General features: G+C 42.4%; 2 protein-coding genes across 3 annotated transcripts in view; both read right to left on the reverse strand.

Moving 5' to 3' along the window:
- mlsl (malate synthase-like) overlaps positions 1–9,588 on the reverse strand; it is a 36,327-nt gene extending 26,739 nt beyond the window's left edge. Inside the window, exons 1-3 of the mRNA XM_039615939.1 lie at positions 9,548–9,588; positions 5,984–6,041; positions 4,461–4,500 (exon numbers count right to left, since the gene is read on the reverse strand). Coding sequence (XP_039471873.1) covers positions 4,461–4,500; positions 5,984–6,041; positions 9,548–9,588 — 139 coding nt within the window. The remainder of the gene's footprint in view (positions 1–4,460; positions 4,501–5,983; positions 6,042–9,547) is intronic.
- A 2,397-nt stretch (positions 9,589–11,985) lies between these two features.
- naa15a (N-alpha-acetyltransferase 15, NatA auxiliary subunit a) overlaps positions 11,986–22,158 on the reverse strand; it is a 38,484-nt gene continuing 28,311 nt past the window's right edge. Inside the window, exons 15-21 of one of the 2 annotated variants that reach the window (XR_005615424.1) lie at positions 21,550–21,743; positions 21,367–21,475; positions 18,632–18,730; positions 18,392–18,535; positions 15,187–15,255; positions 12,682–12,779; positions 12,581–12,602 (exon numbers count right to left, since the gene is read on the reverse strand). Coding sequence is in view for 1 of the 2 variants with exons in the window: in XM_031758927.2 (XP_031614787.1) it covers positions 12,393–12,602; positions 12,682–12,779; positions 18,392–18,535; positions 18,632–18,730; positions 21,367–21,475; positions 21,550–21,743 (854 nt within the window). In the remaining variant the exon portion in view is untranslated. Of the gene's footprint in view, positions 12,603–12,681; positions 12,780–15,186; positions 15,256–18,391; positions 18,536–18,631; positions 18,731–21,366; positions 21,476–21,549; positions 21,744–22,158 lie in introns of both variants that reach the window. The other variant, XM_031758927.2, reaches the window with a different exon arrangement.

The following is a 22,158-nucleotide window of genomic DNA, read 5'->3' on the forward strand; positions in this document are numbered from 1 at the left end:
TGCTCGTCACCACGCCAACCGCCTGTAAGATAGCAGAAAGACCATCTTGGATTCACCAAAGCCACTGCAAGAAAGTGAGTGACAGCCCAGACTCATAGACGCCGGCACCCCTACCCTCAGGTGATCTGACTGGTGAAGGGAGGGCTGATCGGGTATATCCCGCCCTCTGCTTCTTGCCAGTAGTCTACTCACCTGAGGACCTAGGTGTGTTTGGTCGCCATGAAGACGCTTGTTGTCCTCGTGGCTGTCCTCCTACTCTCAGCAGGACTCCTCATGTTTCTAGAGGAAGGTACAGAAGACAAACAGCACCACCTACGGACGAGGTGGACGCATGACAATTCACACCTCCGTGACATGACACAAGACCACATTCACCCATGGATGAATAACGCATGGTACCGCTACGTACATGACAGAACTAAGGGAGAGCCTAATAACACTGCATGTTACGTCTGCTCCCACATGCCATGCACCTCGACACATCCCACCTTTTATGGAAACTACATGAATAAAACACAAGCCAAGTGCGCTGCCAGCTTCGCGGGCATTGGCTATCAACATAAGAAAATCATCATTGATGAGACAAGCTCTGTCATCTATTCACTTAACCTTCTTAGTATCTTTCAGGGACCACCCCGACACGAGGTAATCACCATCGAAAACGCTGGACTTGACAACGGAACGTGTGACCGGCTCTTCTGGATCAACTTCAACGTGACGAATCGGAACACGTCCATTCACTTCCCAGTATTCTTGGACCAAACCCCAGGGAAGAACCACTCCATGTGCTACCGACAAGACAACGGTAACAGACCCCTAGGCAACACCACCAACTGTAACCAAACCGCAGCCAACGGAGAGGGCGCACCTGTAAACACGTCCGCGCCCAGCAACGGCACCTACTGGGTGCAGGGAATGGCCTGGCTGTGTGGACAACGTGCCTACTTCATACTGCCACCCGGATGGACGGGCACCTGTGCCCTAATCTTCATTTCAGACCACACCTTCAGGATGTCAGCTGTAAATAGCTCTCAGACTACAAGACGACGACGAGACGTCTCCACAATGCAACCACATGACCCCATCTATGGCAGTGATGTGCCAGAGGAATTTAAGCTTTGGACCACCGGACAAAAGGTCCTCCACTCACTGTTTCCATGGGTGGGCACCGGAAAGAACATGTTAAGGATTGAAACTTTGGACTACCGCTTTGGACTGTTCCTGAATGCCTCGTGCAAAATCAACAATCAACAAAATGAAGAGATTGATGCCCTGCGCATAACTGTGATGCAACACCGAGTCGCACTGGACAGGATTCTGGCTGAAAAAGGAGGACTCTGTATACTCTTTAACAACACATGCTGTACATACATTCCAGATAATGTTCACTCTTCCAACATGACCGACGCCTTACGCACGCTGAAACAACTCAGGGACACTCAGCAACAGGACTACGTCACGAACACTGAAGATTGGCTTACCTGGCTGTTGAGTGGTTCCTGGAAATCTCTTTTAATAAAAGGACTGGTTTTTGTAGTTCTTCTACTCCTACTCTGTTGTTTTACTTCTTGTATCTTACCATGTGTACAATCAATGATTAATAAAGTTGTTGCAGTTCATGTGCAGGCATACCTGACACTGAAATGCTGTGATACACCAATGTATGACGTGCTGATTAAAAATGCGCTGCAAGAAATCATGCACAGATAATAAACCAATGGTGTTTTAACTAGTGTGAAAGTTAAACAACAGGAGGGAAATGTGAAAAGATTTTGTTTATTATTCAAATATGCTTTGCTTGTGTTTGTGTAAACTCTGAATGACGATTCACCCTGATAAACATGAAGCCTTGCCTATGCTTATCAAATGCCTGTGAAGACAAGTTCCTGTGTAAAGAGGAACGGAAAGTTCCACTAAGCAGATGTTTAGTATAGTATGAACAGAACGTTTTAGCAAGATATGCATTTGTCTGTTAAGCAATCTATATTCTGAGAACAGGCGGAGACTGCCTCCGTCTGCTGTGTCCTATATAACCTGCAATAAAGAAGAGTACTGTGTGACTCTCTCTCGAGACATTCACCCATTTACATGTGATTGATTATATTGTCTCACTGTGTCTCTGTTTTACTTTGGCAGCCTTCTATTTGGGAAATTTCCCCCGACAATAAGTCAAACCGTACATTGTCCTCCTGAGTGGACATGTAAAAAACTATTTGAAAAGTACATGTTTTAAAAAATGAAGTTCCAAAATCTTTTTCTCATGGCTAAAGATGAATAAAAATACTTAAGTAAATAATCCTGATTGAGGTTGTCGTAATTCATGCATTAAAGGGTTAAGGAGCTCCTCGGCCGCTGGGTTGTCACCATTCAAAGCGTCCCTGGGATTTCAACCCCCCACACCCCTGCTGTCAGTTACTGGAGGTTCCTTGCATTTAACATCATGTCTGACGCTGTTGCCGGATCTGGAGATCTATCCAAGCAGCCCTCCTCAGGTCAGTGGAACACAACAAACGCCTAACAGATAGTCAGAGTCTCTGCACCTGTCTACCAAGTCGGTAAAAAGGTCTGGTCGTCTACTAAAAATGTTCAGCTCAAGACTGAATCTAAGAAATGTGCGTCTCATTTCATTAGTCCCTTCGATACTGGAAATAAACTGCTAAAAAGATGACATTAAAGAGTTGTTAAACTCTGCATAAAGAAAGGTGGTGTTGACAGTTAAAATGCAGACTAGTTAAGAGCATTGGTCAGTCTGTTGTCTAGTCATTTAAGCAGCAAGAAAGGCTATTACTGTACAAATGAGAAGAGACATGGTGGGCATACAAAAGGACATCTAAGCTGAAAAAGGAAAAACTGGAATTGCAGCAATATTGGAACAAAGCAGGCAAGTTCGGAGGTAGTTGGGGTACCAGAAGCTTACCATCAACGCTTCAGAGCGTGGAGAAAGTCTAATAAGCAGTCACATGCTGAGTTTACAATGGACTTAACCAAAAATTTCAACAGATGGTGCTCTGCAGTAGGGCTATTACTTGCCATGACAACTCATACTGGAAAGCAGACTGTCCTTTAGTTCATACAGGTAAAAATGTTCAACCTGCTGCTCTTAACATTCCTGCAAGAACAGTTTCCATGGTCTCTGAAGGAGGCCCTGCTTAAGTCAGATCTGAAGCACAAAAATATTCTTTTGTGTCAGATATATTTGTATCACTCAAAGGTAAAGATAACATGGCAGCCTGTAAAAACACTTTGTGACAGGAGCAAAGAATCCATTTTGGCATCGGTGTTATCCTTTTCTCAGGACACTGGTCAGTGTGTGTGCTTGTTTGGGGGCTGAGAGTAACCACTTCTTGTAACACACTGCATAAAGTCTTTGTGTATAGAACCAGATTTAAATGTTCCTGAACATTTTTCAGTTTCCCAGCAAGAGCTAATTCAAGCACAGTGTGCTGATGCTACTAAGTACTTTTTGACAGAGTGCAGCTTAGTGAAGTTAGAAGTGCAGCGTCTGAATGAGGGATGTTCTGGTTCATAAGTGGGCTCCACAAGGTGGCACAGAAATGAAAGGTGACTGCAAGCGAGGTTTACGATGGCTTCTGTTGGCAGAGTACAAGATTTAACCCTAATTACTTGGTCTTTGGTCAAAGGTATGAGGACCTTTAGCAGTGCTGCAGAATCAGTGGTCTCAGATGAACTACCTGTGAATTTGATCATGTTAATGGTTTCTGGCACAAACTATGTGGCAGGCACTCAAAACAGAACCTGGAAAGGTTTCAGGTCAGGGTGAAATATTTCAATGAAGCAGCAGTTTAATGATGGTGACCAGGTCCTGGCATTTTTTGCCAGTTGTAGGGACACTGTATGAAAGTCTCTGGGCCAAATACTGTGATACAGCAAATGTCAGAACAGAATGATCTCATATCCACTCCAGACCACAGGAAAAAACTTTGTCACGTTAATTTGTTGAGACTATATCATGTTTGTGCTTTATCTCTTGGTTCATCAGGCTCTGTAGATTCTCCTTCCTCAGCAACACGTCCACCTTTGACTGCTTGTGCAGTGGCACAGTCACAGTCACCCATTTGTGTGGGGCAGGAGCACCAGGTGGTTCTTCGCTGCACGGTCATTTGAAGAATTCAAAAAACGCTTGATGAAAAGTAATGAAAGTAGCAGCCAGGTCCTGCTTATCAAATCCAATTGATGAATGAATTATCGTTAAGTGTGACAACCTCTATAAAATCAGAAATTGTCTCCATGGAATTGCAGCAAAAGCCAAAAAACAGCAACAAAAAGAGACTCATTTAACATGCTATCAAAGTTCATGGCAGTACGACCAGAAAAAGACCAAACAGGGTTTGTCAGCCTTTCAGTTTGTAGCTCTGTTCATAAGGTTCATTATTCACTTGGATTTTATTTAGAGAAAGATAAGACTGTCATTAGCAGACAGCTGTAAACTAAACACAAACCTTTGTTTTGGCTGAATGCAAAGTTCCAGAAACTCTGAATCTGTGAAAAGAGAACAGCAAACTAAATCTTATGACTGACAGAAAAGATACAAACAATAAAACATTACAACACGAGAACAAAGGGAGGACTGAGGCTGTAAATATACATATGAGGTAAACCAGAATAATGAGATGCTGCTGAAATTAATCCAAGAAGACAAAGAGGACAGAAGCTTCAAAATAAATCAGGAAGTAACAAAAAGAGAAACGGAAACAGAATTAAAAACACACAGAACACAGCAGGACAGGAAGACTGAAACTCAGGGAATTAACTAAAAACAATTAGCAATAATTAGTTATATAAGAAGACAGAATGTGTCACAGCCAGGGAGCAGTCATGTGGAGTATTGAAAAAAGGATCCAAAATGCAGGCACTGGCTGGGGTGCGAGTGAGTGTTTATTTACAGCGGTGATAAGGTGACAAAAACAGGAAGAGCAGAGCGGGGAGTAAACAAACCTAAACTGGGAAAACTAAAGAACAAAACTTAAACCAGACACTCACGGGAGGAGGAGCAAAATGCACAAAGAGAGATGGCAGAGAGACGCAGAATGAATACCAGGTAACATAGAAAAATGCAGACTGACATGGAATTAAACAGACAACGCGACAGAGAGCACAGGAAAACACAGGGCTTAAATACACAGGGGAGTAATCAGGGAATGGGCAACAGGAGGGAGACACAGCTGGGAGAAATTAGGCTGACAGGGGAGAGGTAAAACTGAACACACTGACATGAGACATGAACTTTCAGAATAAAACAGGAAACTAACAGACACAGAGAACCAGACAGGACACTGAACTAGACAGGCAGACTCACGAGCGGACACAGTGACACCATAGACAGACAGAGGGAACACAGAAGTGGGAGCAGGCAGGCACAGAACAAAACCTTAACAAACGGCAAACCTCAACCAAAGATATAACAGGATAAACAAGCACAGGAAATAATATAAAGAAACACAAAACACTGAGTAGACAGACTCAGGACCATGACAGAATTAAAACCAAACATAAAATCATGAGGGGAAAAAGCTAAATTAAAACACTCAAAATGACCAGAACAAGGAACTAATTAAGCAGAAACATAGAATATTAAACACGACTAAAATAGTAAAAGTTAAACGGTAGCAGAGGGTAGAGGACCCAGCACCATAACAAGTTTCTCACACACTGTTATTGGATTTTGGCTTCATTTTTGTTGATTAAATAATAATACAATATTTTACACACTATGCAGTTCTGAGAAAAATAATAATTTCATTTCAAAAGTAGACACTTTGTCTTTGCAGCCTACAGCACAGTAATCCAAGTTGGAAATACTGCACATATGTCTGGTACAGCACTTTAGCTGCTGCACATATACAGCTCATGAAACTGTTCCAACTCCATAATAACATCTCTTCATTGATGCAGCTGTTTCACTCATAAAGCTACATTCAGTACAGTGCATGTCTGTTTCGCTGCAAAATAAAGGAGTACTCACAGACGAGCAGTGACGGTCCTCTGCTGACTCCACAGACGTGGACTTTGTGCTTTGACGACTAGTTAAACAGCAACACCGTTGTTTGTATTCAGAGTTGAAAGTCCTTAACTATAAGTGGAAATTCAGCATGCAGCCAATCAAACACACAATACACGCTATTCAGTCATATGATCAAATGAACAATGTTATTTATGTGGTGTAATGAGCAAAATTGTGTTTTTTCTTTGCTGGGAATTACTAAATGCATTTGTATATTCATCTGAAAGTCTTTCAGCTTGCACATCCCCTCTGTCCCTTGGCAAACAGCTTCTCTACATTCTTAAATTGCCTCTTTTGTCATTTCTTAAAATCTTTAAGAATGAATAGTGAGGCAACTGTTGAAAAAATGGAAATAGTTTATAGGACTTTATTAGAAGATGTGCTTTTTATCATACTTTTTATCTGCTGGTGGCCTGGATGCCATAATTTCATGTGAGCATGAGCATTTGTTCATCTTGGCTAAACTCTTACTCATGTATCCTTTTTCATATTCATTTTGTTATAACGATTCTTATTTTATTCGCCCTTTTCTTCATTCTCACACACCTCACGTTTGCCTCATTTCCTCTCTTCACCTGGCACACATTAAATAAGGACTGCACTCCCTTATACTCACTATTTTCACTTCACCTTTAAGTTAATGACTTAAATTCTGACTTTTTTTTCTCTTTCAGAATTCAGTAGTTTAGTATTCAGTGTGTATTTTATAGTTATAATTTGTAGATTCAAGCCTCTTCATATTTTTGGCCACCAGATGCCACCAAAGAGAACTCAGCTGAAAAGCCTCAAGTAGTGAACTCTTATTTTTCAGTACAAGCTTCAACTCTTCAAAAAGCTTCATTCAGGCCAATGACTGTAGAAAAGATGGAGGAGCTGGACAAAATCACTCGTTTAGGTGAGCTGCCATGTTGAAATTTTTGGAGTAGTGACTTGAGGTGGAGTGGCAACGTCACACTCCTGCCCACACACCCACTGGACGTGACCCCGCCTCCATACACACACACACACACACACACACACACACACACACACACACACACACACACACACACGCACACACTCTTCATGTAGCCGGGCTGCTCCAGTTTTGACAGTATTTGCTGACGGGTTTACTCCAACTGATGAGGTAAATCCAACCTAGAACATCAAACATCCCTCTGTAGCTAATTATGTTAATTGATGTTAAGTTAATTAATGAGTTACTGTGTATTTACACAGAAGATCATCGGCTGCCCTCTCCCCTCCCTGATGGACATTTATTCCTCCCGCTGCCTCAGCAGAGCATCAAACATCATCAAGGACAGCTCCCACCCTGGTTTCAACATGTTCAGCCTGCTTCCCTCAGGGAAGCACTGCAGGTGCATCAGCACAAAAACCCACAGACTCAAGAACAGTTTCTTCCCCAAAGCCATAACCACCCTGAACTCATACATGCACTTATAACACAATTGTACACACAATTGTATTTGTACATTATATATATATATATATATATATATGTGTGTGTCCCTCAGGGAGGGGAGAGGGCAGCCGATGATCTTCTGTGCTGCCTTGACTACACTCTGAAGGTTGTTTTCTGAACACCAGGCTGCCAGCTTCAGGACTTCCTCTCTGTAGTCTCCCTCGTCTCCCTTTGAGATGAGTGCGACTACTGTAATCGTTCAGGCTGGTGATGGGAGACTTCTTCGGCACTGGGATGATTGTGGCTGATTTTAGACAGGATGGGATGGCTGCCTGATCCAGTGAGAGGTTGAAGAGTCTGGTGAAGATGAGGGTGAGCTGGTGGTCACATGCTCTTAGCACCTTGCCAGGTACTTCGTCTGGACCGGCCGCCTTCCTGGGGTTCACTGCTAGGAGCACACATCTGACATCGTGCTCCGTTACAGTGAGTGGAGCAGTGCAGGAACCAGGTGAGGATGAGGATGGGAGCAGGGCTGAGGCAGATGAGTGCTGCTGTTGTGGTGTTTCAAAGCGGGCGAAGAAGCTGTTTATTTCCTCTGCCAGCTGCACACTCAGGTTTTCTGTTTTCACAGTGCTGCCTCTGTGGTTGATGATGTCATGTATTCCCTGGCACACCTCCCGTGTGTTGTTGCTGGACAGGTGGGACTCGATGCTTCGTTTATAGTCTGTCTTGCCTTTTTTAATTCCTCTTTTCAGATCAGCTCAAGCAGCCCTGTACAGAGCTCTGTCACCTGACCTGTGGTGGGTCAGGCGGAAATGTTGGGAAATGTTAGGTTTAAAACAGCAGAAGGTTTTGTAGAAGTGTGATTTGTGTTTTTTATTTAACAACAGGACCTGGGGTTCAGCAGGACAAAGCTGGGTTTCCTGGGTCCAGAAGTTTAGAGAAATTTCCTCCCTTTCTTTCATCACAGCTCTCCTGTGCCAGATGTTCTGCGGACCTACTGAGAGGCATCTTTTCAGAAATATCAGGAAGATTGAATCACATCGCAGATCAAGCAGAACTCATTATCTTCACCAGCAGCTCCTTCAGAGGGAAATCTTCAGACCTCCAATGTAGGCCCACCGCATTTCATGAACAGTGTTATAGTGACTTTTGCTTTCTGTAATGTTACGTTAAGTACTCACATCATCCTCATATAATGCACAGAGGCTCACTTTCACATAATGATGTTATAAAACATACAAGTGAAGGCCTTTTACTTTAAATCAGGTTTTATTTAACTCTGTCAGAGAAAATCTCATCCTCTCCATGCAGCTGAGTACATCCGGTGTTTAATACAGAAGCTCTGCAGGTCTGAGATCAGCGGCTCTCCAAAATCAGTTACTGTTTATGCTCCTATATACTGACGCCAGCTACATGAATGATTAATCCCTTTGACTTCTTGTCAAAGCAATAAATAAATAAAGCAATAAAAGCAGTAAAACAATAAAATAACATTTTACTGCTTGGGTGTGGCATCCTTTGTCTCTCCGATTCCTGAAAGGCAGAGATTCATGGCACCATGTAACACTAATTTGAAACTGTAACTATTTAATATAAATTTTGAAAATGTATAATTTGAGCACATTTGTCTTCTCTCTAACATGAAAGAACACAACAATATTGTACTACAGTTACATATCAAATTGCCAGTGTCTCAGTCTACAACATCAACACCAACCTCAAAAAGGTTGTGCCCATCAAAGAGATGGGCTTCTGTAGGGGGGGGCACTCCCACAGGGCTTAAATCTGTGACTCTCCACCATTTGACCCAAGAACTGAAGAAGCTTATCGGATGAGAGGTGCAGCGTGTTATGTTTCAGTTCATCAAATGCTGCGTGGTTGGACCTCAGGTCTGGATCAGGGTGTCACTGAGGTCCTGGACACTGAGGTGAGAGCTACTAGTCACACTCTTTTCCACTAGTACCTACTTGTCTCGACTCGCTTTCAGTCATTTTCCATTACTATCAAGTAATCTAATGTGTCTAATGTGCATGGGGTTGTTATAGCAATGCGACCCAAAGTCCACTGATGTCATTTGACCCCACGCCACAACAATGGAGGACACCGATGGGACGGTATACCTGCTGCTGGTGTATGGTTTTATGTCAGACTCCTGGACCATGCTGTTGTTTTCTGTGTAGCCAAAAGGTGATTCAATGCCAGTGAAGCTTTTCAGCTGGATAAATAAAATATATATAAAAGTCACTTTGCCAAAAACTCATTGCAGCTTGTGACAGGAAAGTTGTTTGTGGCTCAAAATGACTTTTACATCATTTAAAACAGGGAGGACACGCTCTCCTGACTCATCAAGTGAGTCTACTTCACATAAGTACTACCACCTAATGCAGGGGTGTCCAACTCCAGAACCCCGAGGGGTCCTTGGGCCCCCTGGTCAGGTTTTTTAGATGTGTATGCTGATTTAAATGGCTATAAATCTTGACAACCTCAACCCAAGCCAGTAGAAAACGTGTCGTCTACCGCAGCACCAGAGGAACGGGAACCAAAAGCCAGGCGAGTCCTCACGGTAGATTATCGAGGTTAAAACCAAAGGATTTGATAGAACGCGCCACCGGGTTCAGTGACAGTAACCTGTGGCTGGACTGGATGGCATTAAATGCCGAGGAACAGCAAGTGTCAAATTGTGTGGCTTGTGCGTCGGCTAGACCACGCTTGTTCACAGAACCAGCACCACTACATCCAGAGGATCAGTGGGGCTATGACTGTATGTCTGCAACTGACCAGAGGAGTGGTGAGCACTGGAAACTGCACGGTGTTGTCCAGTTTATTTCCCCAACCGATAAACATACAAAGGCGGGACCATTTATGCCGAAAAAAGATAATTATACGTGCGAAAATGATGATTATCTAGGTGCGCCACTTATGTTAATAGGAAACCGGGTTTCCCAAAGTGATAGACAGCTAGGGGCACGCATCCACGATCACGTGGGACGAATATGATGGGAGTTCGTGATCATAAACTCTTCGGAGAACGATTCCAGTGCGAGTTGGTGTTCAGTAAAACAGGGAGAACCACAAAAAGATGGGCTAAGTCATGCAAACACTTTGGATTGGGACCTGGGCTAGAAGTGGGCTTTATTATTATAAACTTGCGGACATAAAACTCTTTGGATCGTGTTCACGTGCAGAATACACTGACAGCTAGGCGCAAGAGACACGTGTCTGGGAAAAAGAGGTGATGAGAATTGAGAAAATGTGGCCTGGGTTGGAATTCCTTGTGGAGCAAGAGTCCGAAGGCTCGTTGGGGGTGCAGAATAGAATGGCTTTAGATGCTGTTGAGGGACATGGGCGGTGTATGTGCGATGTTCGGTGATCAGTGAGGTATGAAATGCATTCTGGGATATTTAGCTGTACCAAGTCCACACAAGTCACCACCGATGCATGCTCGATAAAACGGGCGGAGCGAGAACACATCCGGGACTTTTTTATATTCGCATTCTCGTTGTTTGATGCATGCTTAGAATTGGAACAGTACTTTGTCTCTGACTGATGACGATCACGAGTACACGAGACACGCAAATTTTTTTACGCAAATGCAGTTGTGCTGACGCATATTGAGAAAGTGCAAAGTTCTCCAGAGGCCTGGTAATGAACTAATCATTTGATTCAGGTGTGTTGACCCAGGGTGAGATCTAAAACCTGGGAGTGCATTTGAGCTTATTAAAGAGCTGTGGCTGTTGGACTTATATTCTTTAAAGTTAAGAGTTAAGTTTTATCATTTATACCTTATATCTGTTGAGTAAGTTTCCTTAATGGTTCGAGTGTGACTTTACCCTAGAAATCCTGACCTGAGGGAAAACCCTAAAAACCAAGTCAAGCTGAGCCAAGCTGACCCTTAGTGGGTTCGAGTGAAAAAGGGCATGCCCCAACATTGTTCTGGATGTATACAAGCACATCTGGGTCATCCAAACTGATGAGTACCATTTTGAGCTGCTGCAATGCAGCAGTGTTGAAATTTATATTTTAAAAATCCCAAGATTAATTATTTTCTGCAGCAATACTCTCACCATGATTATATCCTCCTTATCATCTGATGACATCTCTGATTGGAGATGGTGGCACTCATAGGGATAATGATGATGATACATCAAACGTCCCTCTTTATGTGGGCACACAGTTTAAAGCAGTAAGCATGGTTTAAAAGTTCATAACCATCATTGTGGCAGCCATGTATGGAAGCCCTTTTCCTCCACTAAAAAAAGAATCCATAACTCAAAATTTCGAGTTATTAACTCAAATGTTTGAGAAAAGTAACTCGAAATTTTGAGAAAAATCGGAATTTCGAGCTATGGGCAATTTTTACAACATTTCCACCACAATTTTTAGTGGTGGAAATGGGCTTCCATAGCCATGATCTCTGATTGGGGTTTGAGGTTTTGTTGAGGCAGCCAACACAAACAAACAAACGCTCACGGCACTAGGCTGCATGTGATGTAAGCAGAGAGCTGCTGAGTTTACTTACCTGAGCACACAAAAATCATTAACCCCATCACAAGTACTGTTTGGTTTTGCAAACATTGTTTTATTAATCCATCAGTTTGTAATATATAAATTACTTTTAAAAATCCGAGAAGCAGATGCACCAACAAGAAGAACATGGCATGAAAACACAGGAGTTATAAAAAACCTAGACTGTGTTTACAGAAGCCATTCACCCAGCGAAGGTCCACTTCTCCCAGAATCCTTTCGTGCCTCCCAAAATGTATTCATGTTTTTTCTTTTTTAAATGTACTCGACAACAGTACGTTGCTTTGTTTACAAAAAGTTCTCTGCATCTCCTGTGGCACTCAGTCCATCCAGTTCAGTGCAATGTCGGGAGTCTTGAAGCAGCCAAAACCCAGGAGTTTGTTTTTGTTGGGAGGGGCTACGGCGTGTGGCAACATGCTCGCTTCTCCTCCTCATCACGTCTCACATTTCATTCACAATGTCATCGTGCTCTCCTGCTGACAGGTCGCCATTAGAGCTAATTATGGTGCTGTTGTCTTGGTAACCAGGCGGCATGAAGGCCAGGCTGTAGGGGTAGATCTTATGGCAGGCCGCTCGATAGGCCTCAGCTGCCTTCTGCTGACCCTCACCTAGCTGGCCGTCACGCAAAGCCTCCAGGACCTCGGTACAGATCTGCAGCACAACACACACAAAGTCAACTACAGTGGACACAAAGTTGCTGTGTGACGTCATTGTTGCCAGCATCACAAACCTGAATGCTTCGTCCAGCCAGCGACTCGTCCAGCGCTGTAGCTATCTCACACGCCATCTTATCAGAAGAAGGCTCCAGGTAAACCATCATCTTAGCAGCTGAGAGACACACGAAAGACACACAATGATTTCAAACACAGCACTGAACATCATGTATGAACTGACAGAATCTGCATGATTCGAACGAGCATGAAAGGCAATATGACCGTCTTTGTTACTCGACACAGCCAACGCTCTGTTCTCTGTCAAGACGAGCGCTTCAATAATGAGGTCTGAGGCTCTGCAGAGGCCAGTCCATGACTGAAAATTAACTTCCTGAAGAAGTTGTTAATTTTACATGTTGTTTTCTAACTATAAGTAAGATTTGACAAAAGTATTTATGATTGAGTTTTAGGGGTTTATTAACATTATAGCATTTGCACTTGAACCGCCGGGTCACAGAGCACCTGATTTCAAAATGTCTGTAAACAGCATCTGTTGCAAACGAGCATTACACATTTGTGGTTTTACATTCATTTCTATGGGACCAAAGTGATTTCCTGAGCAATTCTATGTATGAGTACTCATATTTTTTTCTTTTTATTCTCAAACCTAAAATTCACAATATGATCGATAAACTTATGATGCCGTTTTAATTTAACATGAACATATAACATGATCTTTGAAATATAAAGGGATCAATAAAAGCCCCAAGATGGTAAGGAGAGGGATCCCAAAAGTTTTACAGATGCATATATGTTCAAGTGCAAACTATGAACTAAACTTAAAAACGTGTGCAGTCATTTGTGAGCAACGTTTGAGGGCTAAGCCGCTGCTAAAATGTTCACTTACTGGAAAATGGTAAAGATAAAATCAAATTGTTATTCCACATTACCTGGATTATATTTATATGAAAAACATGCAGAGTTGTATGAAGTGCTTTGAGTGCTGAGCTAGAGGAGACAGAGCTCTGTAAGAACAAGTCCATTTGAACATTTAAGGTTTGGATAAAGGCAAACGTAAAACCGTTTCACGTGTAATCAAACTGCTTTGTGTTTGTATAACGGACAGGGAGCACACAGTGTAGAGAGATGCCAAGTTTGGTTTTGTTTGCTTGTTTGTTTCAGCTCTTTGACCATGTTGGTGACAAACTTGTCTTCCACATAGATTTTAAACAAACCGGAACAAATGGCCAGAAGCAAAGTGCCAAAAGACATCATTTAAAATTGACTTTTGGCACTATGCTACTGTTGTGTTTAGACAAAATAGTTACTCTTCCCTTATACATATACCAGTGTTAAATGGCTTAAAGTTACAGTGTACAAAATTTCCACCAATAGTTAGAAAACAGAACTTGGTTGACTGCAATATGCTTAACCCCTATCACGTGAATAATCCTAGCCAGGGTGGGTAGGACAGGACAAACATGTTGTAGCCAAGACATCAAAAACATGACATTTAGACGGTACCCCATAATGACCATGGTTGGTGTAACAGGGCGGCCCTTAGCAGCTGGAATCACAGTGAGACGGACCAAGGCAAGTGCAGTGGAACAAGAAGTATTAATTTGCCATACAGCTCTCCCTACAAACACTTCATTCCCATCTAATGCCAACTGGCAGCCTTAAGTACCTTCAGCTGTCACAGACTAAACCATTATTCCACTCACAGGTAAATTCTTAAATCCCAACCTTCCACCACATTATACAATACATCAATTTGAATAAATAAATATATAAATACATTTCACACTTTCATATTAAGAGATATTTGACACTTTAATCTTATATCAAACCCCTTATTATAAAAACCCCAAAATCCAAGCACAAAAGATTCCCCACACTCCCTTAAGCCAAAGGCTGTATCCCAGTTCAGGGTCTGCAGCCTTAAAGGCCGCATTTGAAGGCCGATTACGTCACAGCGACGCGCGAAGGCTGTCCCAATTCACAGGCTCCTCGAAATGCGGCCTCAAATGCGTTCTTCATTTCCCTGAATTTTAAGGATGTGGCGGTGTAGACTTCGTGGCCCAACATATCCCAGAATGCATAGCGTGGCGGTGGGTGTGGATAATTTTGCCAAAAAAAAAAAAAAAAAAACGGCAGAAGAGGGGTGTCCGAAGAGTAAACTTTTAAAAGTACTGAATATTATGTCACTTATTTATGTGCAACTGTTTAATAATGAAGAACATTAAAACATTACTGTTGGACACATGTCGGCAAAGTTATGTGCTATTAGTGATGTTAGTACTAACTTGGTTTTAAAGTCCTGTTCAGAGTCCATTTCTCTAAAACTCGACTGTCACAAATCTGTCCCAGTGTCACTGATAACTGCGACAACACGCTCCATCCTGCAACTTTACACGTGTTCTTCTCTTGCTCACTACTCACTCGCTTTTGGCAGAATTATTTCGATACCATGTCAAAGATCCTTTCAGTGACCTTCCCCCATGTTGCCATATTTTGGCTCCCAGTTGACTACAACTGGTTTACCTCTAACCAATGAAACATTTTAGCGTTTACTTCCTTACTGGCAAGACGTCGTCTTCTCCTTCAGCAGAAGTCAACTAAGCTCCCTCCAGCACTCAGTGACACCACGTCTAAAATTGGAGAACATTAGATATTCAGTGAAAGGTAAGGCTGATAAATTTGATCATATTTGACGTCCCTAACATTCTTCTATTCTCTTAAGTCTTTCTGATTGATGGATCCGGTCTTTATTGATTCCACTCTCTGAGACCATGAAAATGGTTCTCTATTCTATTCTTTGTGCCTAGTTATAATTATGATTTCCCTCTTGTTCGCCCTTTTGTGTCACGTTTCTGTCAGTGATGTGTCTCCCTGTTTTATTTCGGTAATCCCCGTCCCATGTGTTTAGTATTCAGTTTCGTTCCCGAGGTGTTTCCTCTCTTTCCCAATCCCAAACCTTCTGTGCATTTATAGTTGCAGTCTTTGTCTTTTGTTCCCTGTTTTGCCTCCTTGTTGCTGCTCTATGATTTGTACACATTTCCATCTCTAGTTAGCTTGTATTCCCCAGTGTGGATGTTTGTTTAGTTGCTGGTTTCCATTGTTACCCTTTCAGGCTGAAAGTTGAAAATTTTCCTGCAGACCTGCACAGAAGCACTGAGTTTGGGGCTAAACTCCACTGAGTATTAGCCCGTTAATTAAAGCATTCGTGAGCATTTAAGGTTACACAAAGGATAAAGTGACAAAACAGCAGTTTTCTGACAATCCTGGATAAAACTAACAGAGATTTTGATTATTTTTATGCAAAAGTTTTCCATTTGCAAGGTGAACCAGATAAACTTCGGGATGCATTCTTTGAGCTATTAGTGCTGCCCACAATATCTGATGATTCAGCTTCTAATTTACATGCTCACACTGAGCTGAAAGAAATACAAACCATAATATCTTCCCACTTCAATAATAAAGCCAGTAACCAGATGGTTTCAACACTGAATTCTATGAAATATTTAGCTGCTGTCCTACTTTGTTACTGCCAAAAGAAAAACTGGTTAATAGACTGAAAGAATGTCTGAGTACCATTATCCATCCCGACCAAACTGGCTCTATGCCAGGCAGGCACACGTATTTAATCTGTGTCACCGAGTCAACATTTTGTATGCAGAACAAACAGTGGAGTCAGTCATTCAATAAAATAGTTCTACATGACGTACCCTTTAAGTTTGGTTTTGGACCCACATTTATAGAATAGACTGGTACACATCACAACTGTATACAACATGTACATATCTGTGGATCTTATATTCTAAAGTAATTTTAATGTAAAAGTCTACATACTGCTAATAGAGAGATGCCAAACTGTTGTTCATTGTTCTTGTAACAGTGACAATAACGATCTATTCTAACAAAGGTTGTCCTCTTTTCTTCCTTTATTTGCTACAGACCTACATTACATGCAGTTGTGATAATCTCGTGATGATATTCTTTGACATGTTTCTAATCCACAAAGTCCCCTCTGTCTTAACACTAAATCAGTTTCTGGTTTTTCTATAAATGGAGGTAAGCAGATGTATGCCGGTCTCCTCTTAGGTGGATGTTACTTATTTACGGTCCGTCCCTTTCACAACAGGGATGGACGGGAATCAAGATCCAGAAGAACCTTCCACAGCTGATTTGGCAAAATAAGAGAGCAAGCAAAGCAGGAATCTGATGGACAGACAAAACAATACATTAAGGCTGCCAATATGTACTTTATGATGCTCTAATTCGTGGAAATCATTCTTTGAAACTAATTGAAAACTGATCTAAACTCACAGTCTGTAAAAAGAAAGGCATGTGTAACATTTGGGATCTTTAAATTTGTGTCGTTCACACAATTACAGAATATTTACAAAATCCCTGCATCAAGATTTTTTTCTGGTACTTAAAAATTTGAGATTATATATTTAAAAAATCAAACGTGCCCAACTCGACACCACAGATGAATAAATTCAATACTGACGCTGATAAGTCTCCTTATTTCTGTCACAGTCACATGCAGTGGATGCCACATTACTCCACAGAAAGGTTTCATATTCTCTTCCCCAACATCTCACCTGTCTGTCAGAGATGCAAATCTGTCACTGGCAACTTGACTCACTCTTTCTGGTCATGTACAAAACTCAGTATGTTTCAGGGTTTTTCTGAAGCACATGGGGAGTCCTGGGAGCGAGACGTGTTTACAGCTGTTCTTGGTGTGACCGGCTCTTCAACATCAGCAAACAGGTACGAACAGAGAAGTCAGAGAAGCTCATTTCTGACTGATGACAGCAATACAGAGGCAAGTTGTTGAGAATACCCTGAACCCTTAGCAAGGGCTACTATTAGCCTCTGTTAGCTGGTATTAGTGAAAAGTCTTTGAAGTGAAACTAACTTTGTTGGACTCTGAGGTTTGGTGAGTAAACTCTAATATGGTGTGAGAATGTAATCAAACTGTTTATCAGGGGCAACGTTTAATTTTTAGATACCAAAACAAAGGGTAACATTAGCTGGCATAATGTTAGTTATATTGGGTTATAAGCTAAGAGCAATATCAGCTTATAACCAGCTATTGTTGTTTAGCAACCTGCTGTCAGCTGCCCAGAGAGTCGCATATTTAATTTGCTAACAATAAGTGAGTGAAACAATATCAGGAATACATTTGCAATACATGATCCTTCATATCTTGAATCTAAAGGTGCAGGCCTGAATTTAAATTAGTAGCACGAGAACACTTTGAAACCCTTCGTCTTTGGTGTGCTGCATGTGTATGGAAATTGCAATTACATATGTAATTATGTACTGTGTGTCTGTGATCCTATATCCTTTTTCCAATAAACTCAGAAAATTAGCAACTTTAACTAAAATATACGACATTCGTCTGAAAATGCTCAAGACTGAAGTGAAAATGAGTAAAACAGCAGCTTCAGAAAACCTGGAGGACTAATGCTCCAGGTCGGCTTTATAAAAATTACAGCCTGGTTTCTTGGAAGCAAAGTATAAAGAAACAAGGACTGAACAAAAGATTTTAGCATAGTACTTATTTTCCTCTTATGCTGTGTGTAAAAAATGTTTTTAAACTCTTTGTTCATAATAACAGACCTGTGGTCTGACCCAAAGCTGTCACTTCTAAAGATTCTCTTTCAGACATATTTTCTAGTATGTCTGAGCCCACAGTGTCTGAGCCCACAGTGTCTGAGCCCACAGTGTCTGAGCCCACAGTGTGTCATAACATTCACCACCAGGTTTGCGTACCAGCCAGTCTGTGTGGGATGGAGTTGGAGTGTTGGCTCAGGTAGTTCTTGTTGAAGCTCTGAGGGCTGCTCTCTCCAAACAGCCTGGAGATCTCATGCGTCAGCACTGTTCTCACTGCCTCTGCCAGATCCGTGCTCTCACTCACTGTAAGTATATAAGCCAGAGCCCAGTGAAGCTTTAAACGGTGATACCCAGAGACAATCACAGCAGTTCAAGTAGCTCACAGAAGGTCACACTTACCTCCTTTGAAAAAGCGGACAAGACACTGATGCAGCCATGGATTTGAAGGTTCTATGTTAACAGCCCTCTTTATGGACTGCAGCATCAGCAGGTACTTCTCTGGAGAAAGACAGACGGACAACGTTTTTGTAATCTTTGCAGAATGTAAGACAGTCGAACTCTGAATTCATCCATCTACCTTCATTTCTAGATGTTCAGGCTGCTAGTTATTATTACATCTGTTAAGCTTTCTCAAAAGTTTCTCGTTTCCATGAGTCAATCTGCCTCTCTTCCATCTTAGTGCTCTTCTGTGCCTTTCAGATTCTCATTCAGGTGACGATCATCTCCACCTCGCTCTGGAACCAGGCCGTGAAGGAGAGAGCCTAGTGGCAGAGCCTTAGCCCATAGAGTCATGTTAAGGTGCAGCACAAATTAGCAACATGGGCCCGCCTTCTTGGGGCTCACCACCCCAGTATGTGAATTGGGTTGTGGTCAGCAGTTGAGGCCCCTGCAGTCTGATCCCTGGCTACTGAAATAAGCTCTTGAGACTTGACACGTCACCTTTCTAATGAGGAGCCTGAGCCAGAAGGAGCATGAAGGTGAGAGATACCATCAGGTAGATGTTTCCCTCTCTAGGTTGGGGAATGTGTCCTACTGTGCTGTGATTTGTGCTGTTACTGGGGCAGATTCTGGAAGGAACTGGTGAAAAACACCAGTAAGTTAGATCAGGTAGCAGGAGAGGATGTTTGTCAGGCCTGGTGCACCCAAAAATATAATATAGTGAGGGCGCAAGTGCACTGCAGTACCAGCACGGCATGTCAGAGGCCATGGACCATGAGAACTTCAAGTTCATCCTCTGGAAGAACTTGAACAGCAGTCAGAGAAAGGGTGGGGACGTGGGAGTCAGAGTGGCCTGTGTGGTGCACCTCCCTCATTATAGCTCTGCTGGAAGATTCTCTCTGTTAAAATGGTATTTTTACCTTTCACTGGTGTCAAGTGCTTGCTCATAAATAGTCATCTGATTGTCAGGGATTTCCCTCTGACACAGTATGTTCTTTACCTTTTCTTAAAACTACATTCCTTCCTTCACCATTCTATTTTTATTTTACTGTATCCATAAAAGCACACTTGATATAATAGGTTAAAACACTCTGGGATAACTCTACTACAGAAAAGACAGTTCATCTGAGTTTGGTTTACGCTGTGCGAGGAACATTTCGTCGGACTACCACCACTTCCACGGCATTCCAGAGGATATAATAAGAACTCCAGGGACTCCGTGGATGGTTCTCCCCAGCCACAAGCCCAAGAGGAGACGGACACAAAGGAGGCGAGGCTGCAGAGTGGGCCCGCTAGCACGGCTAAAGAAACAACCAATTAAGCCACCTCTTCCGAGTATTTTCCCCTCCAACGTCAGGTCCATAACCAGCAAAATCGACAAAATGAGATTACAGACTGCAGTCAACAAGTGTGTACGGGACAGCAGCATTGTACTACTCACAGATTCCAGACTTCTGGACAGAGGAGGCGGTTCATGCATCTACATCACTGACAGCTGGTGTAAAAACACAGACTGTAGACAGCCACTGCTCCCTGGATTTGGAATATTAGACTAAATGCAGACCCATCTACATACCTCGCGAGTTTACTGTCGTCATGGTAACAGCTGTGTATGTACCACCTGATGTTAATGCTAACTCAACCATGCACAGGGCAATAAGCAGCCAGCAGAACAGTATTCCCCATCCCGACGCAGTGCACATTATAGCTGGGGACTTGACCCATGCTGACTTAAGGTCAGTATTCCCCAGAACGGTATATTAAAGCGCTATATGAATCCAATCCATTATTATTACTATTATTGTAACAAGGGGGGGAAACACACTGGATAAAGCCTACAGCAACATCCAAAAACGCTACAGAGCAACCCCTCTACCACCTCTAGGATTGTCAGACCACATGTCCAAGCTGCTGATCCCTGCATACACCCCCACCCAGCCACAAGACGGTGAAAACCTGGCCAGGAGGTGCATCACATCAGCTGCAGGATTGTTTTGAACAGACTGGAGAGTGTTTGAACACCAGGAACTCAAGGATCATACTGAATTAAGTGGTCTATCCACTTTTTTGGGGGGCAATAATAGTTTGCAATAACCTTTCATTATTTTATTTATTAAGTCCTTCCTTTTTTGCACATTTTAAAAAATACACTGAAGTCTGCTGTGTTGTGTTTAGTTGTGCTTAGTGCTGACGTGGGAAAGTTCAACAATAACAACAATAAAGAGTTGTCTTATCTCACCTGACAGCATGCAACCTTTCTGCAAACAGTCACAGTCTGACTGCAATCACTCTTAGAAAGAGTTTTGAAGTTTTGCAAATAAAGCTGTCTAATTTATAAATACAGACAGCAATAATACTGAACCATACGCTTTTGTATGGTAGGGTGTGTGATGATTCCCATCTCCAACAACTAGGCTGTCCCTAAGTAACAAAGAGGGCATGCAGACTCTCATCTGCATGCCCTGGATCTGCTTCTAAATGTTTTGACTCCTCATCCACACTTTCCCTCTTCATCTGCAGAGTTAAACCCTGCAGCATCAAAGCAAATACTGCTCCACACTAAACCCACACCTGCACGTCATGTTACTGTGACAATAAGCCAAAGATACTTCTGGTACACTTAGTATGGTTTTAGGCACTGGAATAGCAATACAACAGTACAAACTGAGATGAGTCTGTGCTGAAGCCCGTCTCACCTTTCCTGAAGTAGATCTCAAAAGCCAGCAGATGAGTCTCAACCTTTTTCCGCACCAGGTTCTTAAGCGGGATTAAGAACTTGACGGCTTCATCCAAAGGATTCTCCGGCTGGAAGAAAAAGTTGTTTCATTAGTAACGTATATGACTGAGGCCAGCTGCACCAGCTGCAAACATCTGCCCACCTTGGCCAGTTTGTCTGGTATTAGCTCCTCTCTAGGCCCTCCAATCTCTTCGTCATCATCCTCCTTCTTCTTCTTCTGATTCTTGAGCTGCTTTTCCTTCTCTGCGTTCTTCTTCTCCTCTTCTAACTGGGCCTTCTTCTGTGCTCTTCGCTGTTTATTGCGCAGTTTCTTCAGCTCCTTGTCTGTCAAATTTTCTATAGAGAAGAAAGAGAAAACCAGTGTTATGACATAATGCTGTGCCTTATACTCCAGCTTTGCATGTCTGTTACGTCTGAAGACAGAACAGACCACAACTTGGTTTTTCTGCACACATGTTACAAACCCAGTGTGCAGAGACCGCCTCCTACTAAACTCACAGTCAACCAGTGGACACCTGATGCTACTGAGGCTCTAAGTGGTAAAAGGACTGATTCTTATATAGCACTTTTCTACTCTCCTGGAGCGCTCAAAGCACTTCAGGCCTGCTTTGAATGCGTAGACTGGAACAGTATGGAGTCACCTCTTTTTGTTATAGAAACTAAGATATTTTGACCTTTACAGTAAACTGCTGCAGATGTTGTATCAGTCTGTGGCGGCAAGTGTGCTGTTCTATACTGCAGTCTGCTGGGA

This window comes from Oreochromis aureus, linkage group 2, assembly GCF_013358895.1.
Source record: "Oreochromis aureus strain Israel breed Guangdong linkage group 2, ZZ_aureus, whole genome shotgun sequence".
In the NCBI taxonomy this organism is placed as follows: domain Eukaryota; kingdom Metazoa; phylum Chordata; class Actinopteri; order Cichliformes; family Cichlidae; genus Oreochromis; species Oreochromis aureus.